Consider the following 13,408-nt stretch of genomic DNA (forward strand, 5'->3'; position numbering starts at 1 on the left):
GAGAAGCAAAAGGCATTGTTGAGTCTATGGTGAGAGAAGGGGGCAGGATTATGGGCTTAGCAGGAGACAATAAGATTTTTTTAATTGAAATCTCGTTGACACATATTACATTAGTTTCAGATGTACAATACAGTGATTGGACAAGTCTATATGTTATACTATGCTCACAAGTGTAGCTATCATCTGACACCATACAAAGCGATTACAAAACCATTGACCATATTCCCTATACTATACTTTTTATGTCTTGACTTATTCATTCCATAACTGGAAGCCTGTACCTCCCATTCCCCTTCACTTATTTTGCCCATTTCCTACCACCCTCCACTCAAGCGGGCATCAGTTTGTTCTCTGTATTTACGGGTTAGCTCCCATAAATTTTTGTTTGTTTTGTTTTCTAGATTCCCTATACAAGTAAAATCATATGGTATTTGTCTTTCTCTGTCTGACTTATTTCACTAGACATAATACCCATCCATGTTGTCACACATGGCAAAATCTCATTTTTTATGGCTGCGTAATATTCCTGTGTGTGTGTGTGTGTGTGTGTGTGTGTGTGTGTGTGTCCATTCATCTATCAACAGACATTAGGAGGCAATAAGATTTTAATGGATACACCTGTACTCCGTCCTGTACATCGTCCACTCTCTGTTGTAGGCATGAAAAGTGGTTTCGTATGATTTCGTATGGTTTCGTATGATTCTATCCATACTCTCTAATTATAGCCACTAAAAAAATAGCTGTTGGGAGCTGTTTTTTTTTTTTTTTTTTTAAGTATAATACTCATGACTTTAAGTATAATACTCACTTCCTGGTTTCTTCAATGCCAGTGGCAGCTTTTCCTCACCTTCACTTCTCCAATTCTTCCAGTGGTTTTGCAAGATTTTAATTTCCTGTATTAAATGACTTTTTGCTGGAAATACCTAGCTTGACTTCTTTTCAGTTATCTGAATTATGACGAGTATAATGCACTGGCTTTTCTATGCTTCCCTTGTGCAAGGTTCTAGATAATTTTGAGTGAACCCTAAATGGAGTATATGTATAGAGCCCTTCCCAATTATACAAGTGTTATACTTAATGGCCTTCAATAAAAACCCTAATCTGGAACAAATATGCATCTTTCCTTGACTCCTGTATGGCTAAACCCTTACTTTCCTACAAGTTGTATAACAAAACTAGGACAAGTGTATGGTTTACAATCTTACAGCTCTATCTTCAAATCTTGGCTTTAATATTTACTTGACTCATTGACTCAGTTTCCTTGATGGATAGTTATTGATCACTAATTGGTGCCAGAAGCTGCAAATACCTGTGGTACCACAATGATTAAAAGAGTCTCTGTCCCCCGCCCTCATATGCTTAAAATCTAGCAGCAAAAATTATAGAAAGAGAATTTGCAAGGGATAAAACGTGTAAGTAGAGTCAGGTACTAAAGAGCCTTCCAAGTCATAAAAAGATTTTGACTCTAGCATAAGGATGATGAGGAGACACTGAAGAGTTGTCATCAGAAGAGTGATTTGATAAAATTTGAGTTTTTGAAAAATAACTCTGGCAGGTGGGTAAAAGGTGAATTGGATAGGAAGATGACTGGATATAGAGAGACCAATTAGGAAGCTGTAACATTAAACCAGATGAGAGATAATACTGGGTCTAGGAAGATAATCACAACCTGAACTATGGTGGGGAGCATAAGGATGAAGAAAAATGAACTGATGCAAGCAACATCTAGGAATTAGAACAAAATGTGGGAATTGATTGGACATGTGTGATGAGGAGACACAAGTGTCAAGGGTGACTCCAAAGTGTAAGGCTTTAGGGAACTAGATTAATAGCAGCATCATGATTAGAAAAGAAATACAGGAAAACAAAGTAGAGGTGAAGTGGGGTGTGGATCAAAATGGCAGGTTCTGTTTTAGACATGTTCGATTTAATCCGCTGATGAGACACCCATGTAGACATGTCAAGTCAGCTGATGAAGATACAGGTTTGAAGATAAAAAAAAGGTCTGGTCTTAAAGATTCAAACACTGCAAAAATATGAATTATAATTGCAGCCATAGGAGTGAACACATTGACTCATGTTCATGTACAGAAAGGAAAGAGAGCTAAACTATCTAGGAGTCACCATTATTTTCCTTTTTTTGGTTGTGTCAAAGGCCTACTATTTCATCTTGGACAGAAACTCTGATATAAAAATCACACAATTTCTCTAATTTCCCAAAGTCTTTTTATTTCAACAGATAAAATCACTACATAAGATACTTTGTTAATGGGTTAACAGAATTAATTAGATCACATATATTAATGGATCATTAATTGGATTCCAATAATTTACTACTACAACTGGTGATACAGTAACATACACATTTCCTTCAGGGTAAGAATTCTCCAAGAGGGAAAGACAACACTTTTAACCACAATTATCTATTAACATCTTAAACAAAGTAACTGCTATTTAAAGGACAAAAAGCTTCTTCTTGGATAGTTATGTCAAGTCCAACAGAAAAATCAACTCATCCATTACATGACATGTTACATATATATATTATTTTTTGTTTACTTCTTACTCTTTCACTGTTTTCATTCTTTTTCAGTATTCCACTGAAGCCCACGTCAAGTCCACATCAAGAGCTTTACTTCTTCATTGGAAGTAATTCAACAAGAGCCATAGTATGAATTTTAAATATATCCATAAAATGAAACTCTCCTGTTCATAAAGTTAATGTTTGTAACTAAATGTAATATTCATATTGAAGCTTTTTAAAATTTAAGAAATCTATTCACAAATTCAGTCATACTGACAAAATGTGATTACAATAAATCTTCTTTAACAGCACCCAAAGAAGTACAAATATTTTAACATCTCAGTGAGTTTTCATAAACATACTAGGGTTTTAAGCATCTCTGATTGGGTACTATTGAAATAAAAATTGTGTTCCCAAAATCATTCAATGAAAAATATTATAGCATCTACACTCCACTATTTATAGGTAAAATTTTATTATGTATATATTTATAAGTTATCCAAAATACATAGCTAAGTATTTTGAGAGGAGGATAATTTATGTTTAAATTGGTCCAAATAGAATGTTTGCAAAGTGTAATGAATGCAATGTTTTTAATATCTCTTACCAGGTGGTTCCATTTTGATGAAATTATATTGTTTTATTAATTCTGAATGGGTCCATGGAAGATGAATTTCAAAAAATAACACTGCAGTGTTCTGTAAACACATTAGAGCTACGTATCTATGCAAAAACTGTTTACAAATAACCACAAAATGTTGCAAAATGCCACAAAAATTATTTCCTAATCGGAATTAATTTGTAGTGAAGACAAACTCAGCTCTAACATAGGAATAATACATGTTCCAAAGGATACAACAATTAGAAGTGATTAAAAGTTTTGAGCTGTATGCTTATTTGTTAGGTAAATAGTATCTATATAAAGCAGTCACAACTTGAAATGAGAAGCTACATGACTGTTTACATTTCTATAATTCTGAGAATTTCAGCCTTCTCTTCTGAGTTGAAGAAAGTTTTCACTAAATGTGCATTTGGTTTTAAGAACAATTGGCTAACTGAATAAAGATTTCCCCCATCACTGGCCAAAATACTAATTATATAGCAAATTTCAGCTTATTTCCTGTAAGTCGTTCAAATAGTTGGTAATGCTCCCTGAAGGATTGGTCCATAGGAAGAATAATTTTAAAAAAATACAATAAAGAAGAGCCTGTGGCTCCCTAGGGAAATTGATTTTGGGTAGTCTTTTCCTCAGATGAGGGGGCAGTGAGCAGCACATCACCCCCTGTCGACGCCCTAATATGATTTGAAAGGCAACTTATTTAGCCACCATTTTTTAGCAATGCTGATAATGCCAATTCCTTGTTCGGGTTTCCTTCATTCTGGGAAGTAGTCAAAAGCATCCCTCTCTGCTTTTACTCAGACTTTGACCGACCATCCAAGCAACCATAGGCAAACTGTGTGTTGTATCTTTGAATAGGAGTCTTTTCACCAACGCTTTGCCACCCAGGTTTCCACAGATTCTACTGCAGATGCTTCCATTCAGATCCTCCTTTTCCTCCTTAAAGTGGGAAATCAGGATGCACCTGGGAGCTCTCCTCAACCAGATTTATAGCTCTGGTCAGAATTCAGCTACCAATTTTCATACCAGAGCTTCCTTAGACGTTGGTAGCCTCCGTGAAAGAGTCACGGGGGCCATTGTTCTTTTTGACTTCCAGGTTCTTTTTAGTCTTGAATGTCACAGACACCTCAGAGTGGATGGCATCCAACCTCTGCTCACAGCGGAAGGCTGCGAGGAAAGCCTTCCTATAGTTGCTGTTCATCCAGCCATAGAGGAGGGGGTTGGCAAAGGTGGAACACATGGCGATAATGTGGAGCACGGTGAAGATGAGTTTGTACTCCTTCAGGTCGAGGACTTGGTTGTCAATGTCCACAGCAAGCTGGAAGGCGTGGAGAGGCAACCAGCTGACCGCAAACACCACGACCACACACACCAGCATTTTGGTGGTCTTCTGCCTTCGCTGATGGTAGTGATCATTGGCAGCTCCAGGGCTCACATGGTTCTTAAGTTTACTCCAGATACGGGTGTAGGAAAAGGATATGATGCAAAGAGGCAACACATACAGGATTAGCAAGGAAGAAAGGCTGTAGACAGTGCCATAGATGTTCTTCTCCTCGCCAGGCCACTTCTCTGTACAGACCACAATCTCAAAGTCAGGAATAATCTCAATCAGCGAATACTCGCGGAAGATGGCCAGGGGGCTGGCTAGCAGGGCGCTGATGCCCCAGGCCATGCCAATAATCAGGAAGCTGATTCTCTTGGAGATCTTGCTCTCCAGGTGGTAGACGATGCAACGGTGCCGGTCCAGGGCAATGACTGTCAAGGTGATGGTGGACACTTGTACTGCCAGGCCCTGGGCATAGGGAACCAGGTGGCATAGGACAAGACCCATTTTCCACTCCCCCATCAAGGTGTACGTAAGAGTGAATGGCAAGCACAGGGTGTTCACCAGAAGATCTGCCACAGCCAGATTGGCAATGAAAAAGTTGGTTACTGTGCGCATGCTCTTGAATTTGATCACCACATGAATCACCAAAGAGTTTCCAATTACCCCAAGCAAGATGATGGAGCAATAAGCTAATATGAGGATAATCCGTACCTCAATCAGCATGGTGCTGTCTATAAGCTCTGGCTCAGGGTCGGGGGCCAGCTCACCTCTAGGAGTGGTTTGCTGTGGATGATACTTCTCCACCTTCATTTCTTCCACTGTCTGGTTCTCATCAGCCTCTGCACCTACTGGGCCCATTTTCAGCAACTAGAACAAGAATCTACAACTAGAAAAATGAAGAAGAAGAAGAAGAAGAAATATGGAACAAGGAAAACATAAGGGCGACACGAAGGAGTATCACAAATGGATTGGTTTCATTTTGATTAGGGCTCAAAATACCTGTCCCCTGATCCCTAAAATTGCACATAGTGCAACATTTTAATAAAGCAGGCCCATTAATGAGTCTATTTGCAAATATGGATGAATTAAACCAGGTCCCTGAAATATATATTACAATGGTAAAATGTAATACCTATAGTATAGATATAATTTCAGTGTGAATGCTACCAAATTGAGTCAATCTATTTTAAGTGGGATGAATGTTAGAAACTTTACCAATTAATTTTATAACTTCTATGAACTCATCAAATTAATTTTTTTTTCAAAGATGTTATTTATTTATTTGAGACAGAGAGAATGAGAGACAGAGAGCATGAGAGGGAGGAGGGTCAGAGGGAGAAGCAGACTCCCTGCCGAGCTGGGAGCCCGATGCGGGACTCGATCCCGGGACTCCAGGATCATGACCTGAGCCGAAGGCAGTCGCTTAACCGACTGAGCCACCCAGGCGCCCCTCATCAAATTAATTTTAAGGTACACAAAGAAAATGGCCTTCAATACCTTGACTGCTTTAAATTTATAAATATAGCAGCAAATTGCATAGAAAAGAGAAAAATATTAAAACCCTTTGCATGGTGCCTGGACTTTGGGAGTATAACATATTTAAGATAAACTGAGCAGATTCCATTCCATAGCCATTTCTTCTAGTGTTTGGGTTAGTGTTAAAAATAGGTAGCCTGTGTAAAACAGTTGCATTTTTTGATGATCTGAAATCAACTTCCTACTGACATACAGCAGAATCCCACACAGGATTTATATGAAAAGCATGTCCAAATCTGAAGTATATCTCTCTCTAACCTCTAAATATCAAAGTTTTGATACTTTTCTTCCCCAATTACAGCCCCCCAAGACTTTTCCTTCTGCATGCCCTACTCTAGTCAATGCTATCCCCATGGATTACACCAGGTAAAGATAAAAAGCAGGTAACCATTCTAGGCTCTGTCAACACCTTTAGCCCCCACATCTAAGAGAACCCTCAGACTGATCTGATATACCTCTCTCAATGGTCCTCGTCATTTCTGCCACATTGACTTTGTCCTTCTTGATTTCTTACCACAATTACTCTAATAGTCTTCTGACTTATGTCACCTCCTCTTCTCCTGCTTTCATTCATTCATTCATTCATTCATTCATTCACTTGACAATAATAATTGAGTATCTGCAAAATGCCAGGCCTGGCTCCACCCTTGTGATCCTTGCACTTACTCTAACATGCATTCAGCAAGCATTTAAAAATCTATGTCAAGAACCTAGGATTTGTGCTGGGGGAATGACAACAGGATAAGGTTTCCACTCACAGGCTCTTACCTTTGATGAGAAAGAGCATACTCTGACATTAAAATTGTCTTTCTGACATTCAGATGTAATCATATCATTTCCCCCATGTCTCCAGACTGCTTAAAACAATATAATATATTGGTTTCTAATGTGAAATTCTCTTTGCAAGCTTGTAAAAACATCCAGAGCCCAACATCATAGTAAGTTTTGAATGTAGTCATAATGACAAAAGGCTGCCACCATTAATTCAGAACCTCTTTTAAATAAATTTGGTTTTTATTAATCATAATGGCATCTACCTACATTGGTAGATGAGTCATATTTATTCAGCCCACAGACAAAGTCTGGGTGGGCCCCCAGCTCCATTCCTTACCCTTCCTCTGGAGGGCTAACTCTTGCAGACTGTATTTTCAGGCTCCCAAGTCTTCGGGACGCTGGCTGAGTTTGCTCATAGGAAGCACTGGCAGGTAATTAGAGGACAGAGGGAGGGAGAAGCCTCTGTCTTCTTTTCCCTCCCTCTCTCCTCTGGGAAGTGCCTCCATAGCCCCTCTGTGGCTCTGGTTCCCACAGGACTAGTCCACAGTGATTTTATTTCCAGTGGATGGCCCTAGTCCCTGGGCTTTGGTCACACCAAATACTCCCTGTATCCCTCTGGCTGGGGGTAGTAATGACTCTTTGCTCTTGCTAATCCTTGAGTGGCCTCAACATCCTCTGTTCGGCTTCCATCACTTGTGTAATCAATTCTCTGCATTTAATTTTCCCTCCCTTACATTCTGGAACAGGTTCTGTTTTGCATGATCTGCTGATACCATGCATATATGTTGTCATTAATTTGCTCTCCCACTAATGGTTCTGCACATAGAAGTTGATAACACTGGCCTACAGAAGATAATCCCAACTCCATTATATGACATTCAAAGCTTTTCTTGAACGCATTCCTGCCTATCCTCTGGCTTCATCTCTCCTGACATATCAACGCATATGTTATGCCTTAGTCATACTAAACTGTTTCCAATTCCAGCGATGCATCAGCTTTTCTCATGCCTCTCTGCTTTCCCCATTCTCAACTGGGAAGCCTCTCAGTTACCCCAACAATCTGTGTTCACTTCTAATACTGCAAGAAGCATAAGCCACAGTGCAATTATTTCCCCACCACAGCCATCTCTTTCAGGACAGAAACTGGATCTTTTCCATCCATTGTTTAATCCTTAGCACAGTATCTAACACATTAACGGTACTCAATCATTTGGCAAAACAAATGCGAAGCTAAAGGAAAACATAATTTTACTGAATACTTGAAGTCAGCAAAATACAAAGTAACAATTCCTTTCCTTTCCTTAAGATAATTGCCTGTACGGAATTCCTTGCTCTGATATGACATCCTCATGCTTATTTTCTGATTCTTAGTCAGGTAACCACCCTTGCAATAAAGTTGTTCCAAGGTCCCTCCTAATTCAATCCCTGATTAGAGCATTAAAAACTTCCAGTCAGTATACACCATAAGGAAACTTCCTATCTCAGGGGCCTATCAAACACACACACACACACACACACACACATACACACACACACACACCCTTACAGGAGCCTTATTGCAGAGAGAGAGAGAGAGAGAGATTTCCCCATATATTCATATATTGGCTTTACTGATATATTCTAGTTCTGTCTGCATAAATTTCAAATAACATGTTCCAAGGAGCCTAGACCCTCTTTTGTATTTGCCTCTATTTTCTAGAAATTAGAGAAAAAAAAAGTGAAACTAATTATCTAAATCTTGGAGTGTATATTTGGTAGGCTCTATCATTCCCCCTAACCTCAGCACAATTAGTTAATCCTAACAACTCATTAACAGGATTAACAAGACTCCATGAGGTCTGAGTTTGAGGTTTGCCACAAGCTAAATTGAGAGTAAGCCTGAGAGAGAAGGATATTAGTTTATTTATTAACTTATTTTGTTCTTTTCTTTTCAGTTCCATTTTCTTTATTTCAGAGCCCTTTTATTTAAAGCTTCGCTGCAGGAATGGTTATTGATCTACAGGCAGTTTGCATTTGGACACTAATCACAGTTCTCAAGCACACTGCTGGCTTTCAGCCAGGTCAGAGCACTCCCTAGAGAATGTATCATTTTATGATTGGGCTTCTGGAAAAGTGGAAGAGGAAAAGAGAGTACATAAAGGGAGCTGACTGATTCAAAACTCAAAAGCACAACAATAAAAGATAAGTAGATGAGGGAAAAACCTTTCTTTGAAACAAAGCAATAGAAAGCATTCACATGGGTCAAATCATTTTAGAACTGTGAATGGTAGAGTTTTCTTGAATAAGTGAATCTTCAGAGTTTCCGTTATAGAAATATTTCTTTTTTTTTTTTTTAAAGATTTTATTTATTTATTTGAGAGAGAGAATGAGATAGAGAGCATGAGAGGGGGGAGGGTCAAAGAGAGAAGCAGACTCCCTGCTGATCAGGGAGCCCGACGTGGGACTCGATCCCGGGACTCCAGGATCATGACCTGAGCCGAAGGCAGTCGCTTAACCAACTAAGCCACCCAGGCGCCCTAGAAATATTTCTTTGTAGAATAGGAAAATGGCTTCAGGCTTCTTTTTTCAGAGATAAAGAACTTCAAATTACCTGAGTGGGAAACCAGTTTCTGCTTTAGCTGTATATTTAAATTTGCGGGGCCTTTTGCAACAGAACTCTTATTACCACAGGTTGGTCTTAATAAAACTTAACATCTTGTCAATCACAAAACCTTCCAGGAGTGTTTGCCAGGGAAAAATCCCAGAAATCATGCCACACACCCCATACTTATTCCTAGGGAAAAGGCAGTGGACTCCAAGAATGCTACATCCAAGACATAACTGTTTGCTTCATAAGCAGAAAGTTGAAACTATTCACCTAAGGGTCTGGTAATGGATCATTTACCCTGTGTTTGAACTTCTGGCCTTTCCTTGCCAACAGCATTGTCTATTTCATGTCACTGAGTTTAAATGATGTGACCTTATTGCAAAATGTCTTAAAGCTTTTACTTTTGCCTCCTCCTCGTGCACCATATGCTCCTACCCAGTGGGTGAGCCCTTCTGGTGCAAAACTAATGAATGCTTAAATAAACGTATTCATTCTTGAACAGCTTTGGAGAATCCAATATAACCTTCTGCTTTAGACAGGTGTTTGATTTTTTTTTTTTTTTTTTAAGAGACAGAAACAGTAACAACTTGCTGCTCTGGAAAGATGATGACCTCTCTCTAAGAAGGTCAAGGAAAAAGTAAGAACCTTCAGCAGAAAAGGAAAATTCTAGCTAACGTAGAAAATAGTGATGGTATCAACCCAACCCCCACCCTCAACCTAAGTGAGAGGGGGAAAAAAAAAAAAGTCCTCACACTCATGAGGACCTCCCCTATACCCTCTTCATAGGACCAGAGCTCTTCTTTTGGGGATATTCTCGTTGCCAGAATGTGAATCAGAGTTAGGACTTACACTTACTTACCCGGCCCTGGCGTTTCTGCTGAGACGTGGAAGCAAGACGTGTGCCGCCCGTCCGTGCGATGACTATCTAGCCCTCGGATCCGAAGAGGGCACTGGAAGGTCCCCAAAGGCAAGCCCAGCGGCGTCCGTTCCGACCGGGCAGGACAGCCAGCGCCGCGCGGAAGAGCGCGCGAGCCACTGGGAGCTGGCGCTGCTCTGCTCTCCCGCCGACCTCTGCGGCCAAGCGCGCTCCGGCACCGCACTGCGCCGCGCACAGCAGCCGGGTGAGCCGGAGAGCTTGCGAGGCCGGTGGGGGGCGGGGGCACGGAGATGGAGGCTGCACAGGTGCAGAAGGTGGGGGGCGACGGTCCCGCCGCGCCAAGGGCTGGACGGAAGTTTCCGTGGCGAGGGAGGGGGACAGCGTCCACGGTGTCGCCTCTGCCTCCGGGTTTGGAAGCCCGCGCGGCGGGACCCTACTCAGCTCGGCGCCCCCTCGCGGATCCCCACTACCACCTGCAACTGCTACTTTCACCCCAATTCCCGGGTGACCCCCAAGTGTGATACTCTGGGCGTTTGCACCATCGCAGCCTCCTTTCCCTTCCACAAACCCCTACCTTCGCTCTCCGCTTCTCAGTTCCTCGAGAGAGGACCCCGCGAGAAGCTCCTGGAGTCGGGGTTCACCAAATTGGCCAGGGAAAGTCGAAGGCGAAAGCGACCGCGGGGCGGGTGGACCCAGCCTCGGACGAGGGTGCTGCGGTCCCTGGCGCAGAGAGCAAGAGGAGACCTCGAGGTGGCAGGGGGCCGATGTGGAGGCAGAGGCTCTCGCCTTGGAAGGGCTGAGAAAATCCCACAACGTCCAACCAGAAGTTGTTTCTTCTTTTGTTTGTTTGTTTGCTCGTAGGAGCAGAGGTGGGGAGCTGGACCCGCGCAGAACCACAGAAAAGCGCCGCACAACTGCGCCAAGGACAAACCCTGGGCACCCTCGCCGGGGAGGGGGGGGTTGGAGCGCAGGGCGCTGGTGCTCCTCTAACTGGGCGGTCGCGGCGCTCCAACGAGAAGGGAAAGCGAGTTCAGATGCTTTTGCCCACCATTGGCAATTCCTTTAACAGGTGTCAGTTTACGAGTTGGGTGTTGCGGGTTCAGATTCAAAAGCCCGCAGGCGGCGTGTGTGTTGTGCGCTCTGGCTCCGGGCAAAAGCTGTATAGGAAGAGAACACAATGGGTGACAAACGAAACACAGTCTCTTTCTCCAGTTAGTTGATTTCCCGATCCTTCGCTCTTTGATCATGACCCAAGCCACTCGTGCCTCTATGAGCGCGTGCCTCTGGGATACTCTTTTTCGTGGAGAAGCCCTCTGCTAATGCCTTGAGCCCATCGAGCTCAGTTAGTGGATCTGAGCAAAACAGGACTGTGGCGTCAGTCCACAATGCTGCAAGGTCTGTTTCCTCGGGATTCCTCCCAGAAACTCTATTTAGAGCCATTCCTTATAGAAGTCTGCGACCAGTCTCTCTTTCCCTTGTTCATTTTTAGAGGGGCCAGCAGAGCCTGCCAAGTTAGGGAAACAAATGCCTGAAATTGGAAGCTAAAGTCTTTCTTAACTATCCTGTGTTGAGGTTTTGCACACATTACTTTCCCTCTATGCACCAGTCTCTTCATTTCTGAAGTGAGGATGCCCATACTGGTTTGTTTGGAATTTCTCTGAAATAGGAAAAAAAAAAAAAGTTAAACAACTCAAAATAATACTTTTCAAAAATATTAGTTATGGCATCCCCTGAAGATGATTAGATTTTCAGTCTTATCTGGGCTTGCCCACACACTAATAACACTGCATATGTAAACATCTTTACACAGTGTAATCTAAAATTGATCATCTGGTAATGTAGAATTATGCCTACAGGAGCATATTTATTTATAAAACATTATTTATAAAACAACGCAGTTTGGGCTTTTCAATTACCAAGAAACAAAAGTAAACAGAACTGGAAATATTTTGGTAGATATTACTTACCTTGGGGAAATATTCCTTGCTCACACATGTGTTTTATGCAACAAGTTCAATGCTTCCTAATATATTTACCCCTGTGAAGAGTGAACTCTGTACCAGGCAGTTGCAATTTTAGAAGGCTAGGAATGGCTTGAAATAACAACCACAAAAACATATAAGAAAGCAGATGAGCAATCAGATTAATTCCTTCAGAGGGCTCAAGTGACTTGACTGACATTGATTCTATGAACATTTTTGCCTCCGTTGTAACTGGCTTTCAAAAGCAGCCTAGCACTCTTATACAAATATTTATCTTATTCCCATACAGACATGTGTGCGCCTTAGAAACCACACATAGTTCCACAGACATCTCCTCAGGAGCTCCGAGAAGATTAAATGATCTCTGTCTCTTCCAATAAAGTACAGAACTGAATGAAAAACCGACCAATTGATGTTAAAGTTGCTTTATCGCATGTCATATTATCAAGAATAGTTTTGGCAATGGGGCGCCTGGGTGGCTCGGTCAGTTAAACATCCGACTCTTGATTTCAGCTCAGGTCGTGATCTCAGATCCTGGGATCCAGTGCCAGGTCCAGCTCCCTGCTCTGCAGGGAGTCCTGCTTCTGCCTCTCCCTCTGCCCCTCCCTCTGCTCGTGTTCTCTCTTGCTCTTGCTCTTGCTCTGTCTCTCTCAAATAAATAAATAAAATCTTTTTTAAAAAAAGAATAGTTTTGGCAGTTAACTCATGATATTTTTGTGCATTAAGATCTAACTGATACCTTTTGATGTGCCTATGCTATGTACTATGGTAACAACGAACCACTCTGATGAATGCCGAGAAACCCTATGAAGATGCCGATAGAAGTTTGTGGAAGGAGTGGTGAAATATGGAGTAATCCAAATTGAGACAGGACAAGATTATTGCTGCCTGATTCCTCTGGTGTCAAATCATTTAGTTCCTCAGGCAATTCCACAGCTAAGAAGAATATATGCCGACTGTTCCTCAAATAGGGAGCAAACTCAAACTCAGATGCCTACCTGGCTGGGGCCAATGACCTAAATGCATATACTAAGCTAAGCTGTGGGAGACAGTAGGGAGTGGTGGGTGTTACAACATCCCTGAACGCACAAAAGTACATGCCTTTTCTGAAGGAGGAGGCTGCTGATTCCACTGAGCTGCCTTGCAAAAATCTAAATTCAGTATTGTCAGATCTGACATTTT

At 41.7% G+C, this 13,408-nt stretch overlaps 2 protein-coding genes across 3 annotated transcripts; one reads left to right on the top strand and one right to left on the bottom strand.

The window, feature by feature from the left end:
- Window positions 1-2,212: 2,212 nt before the first annotated feature.
- NPY2R (neuropeptide Y receptor Y2) lies at window positions 2,213-10,356 on the bottom strand. 2 transcript variants are annotated; one of them, XM_006727269.3, is made up of 2 exons: window positions 10,227-10,356; window positions 2,213-5,356 (listed from the first exon to the last, which is right to left on the bottom strand). In XM_006727269.3, exon 2 carries the CDS (start codon window positions 5,326-5,328, stop codon window positions 4,180-4,182), a length of 1,149 nt encoding a protein of 382 aa, XP_006727332.1. In that variant the 5' UTR covers window positions 5,329-5,356; window positions 10,227-10,356; the 3' UTR covers window positions 2,213-4,179. The 2 variants fall into 2 exon arrangements, with proteins under 2 accessions (XP_006727332.1, XP_081667745.1); XM_081811619.1 differs by having other exon boundaries at window positions 2,213-5,337; window positions 10,227-10,329.
- Window positions 8,765-11,464, top strand: LOC145720375 (uncharacterized). Its single transcript, XM_081813107.1, has 3 exons — window positions 8,765-8,840; window positions 10,129-10,488; window positions 11,106-11,464. The coding sequence occupies exons 1-3, from the start codon at window positions 8,765-8,767 to the stop codon at window positions 11,462-11,464; spliced, it is 795 nt and encodes a 264-aa protein (XP_081669233.1).
- The last annotated feature ends 1,944 nt before the right edge of the window (window positions 11,465-13,408 follow it).

The sequence above is a fragment of the Leptonychotes weddellii genome, chromosome 2 (assembly GCF_054177405.1).
Source record: "Leptonychotes weddellii isolate Sample4059 chromosome 2, ASM5417740v2, whole genome shotgun sequence".
NCBI classification, from domain to species: domain Eukaryota; kingdom Metazoa; phylum Chordata; class Mammalia; order Carnivora; family Phocidae; genus Leptonychotes; species Leptonychotes weddellii.

Excerpts from the sequence above, each read along its gene's own strand:
- NPY2R (XM_006727269.3), bottom strand. The coding sequence starts at position 5,328 with ATGGGCCCAGTAGGTGCAGAGGCTGATGAGAACCAGACAGTGGAAGAA.
- LOC145720375 (XM_081813107.1), top strand. The coding sequence starts at position 8,765 with ATGGTTATTGATCTACAGGCAGTTTGCATTTGGACACTAATCACAGTT. Across the intron at positions 8,841-10,128 it reads CACTGCTGGCTTTCAGCCAG|GACCTCCCCTATACCCTCTT; the intron begins GTCAGAGCACTC and ends CACACTCATGAG. Across the intron at positions 10,489-11,105 it reads GCGCCGCGCACAGCAGCCGG|GAGCAGAGGTGGGGAGCTGG; the intron begins GTGAGCCGGAGA and ends GTTTGCTCGTAG.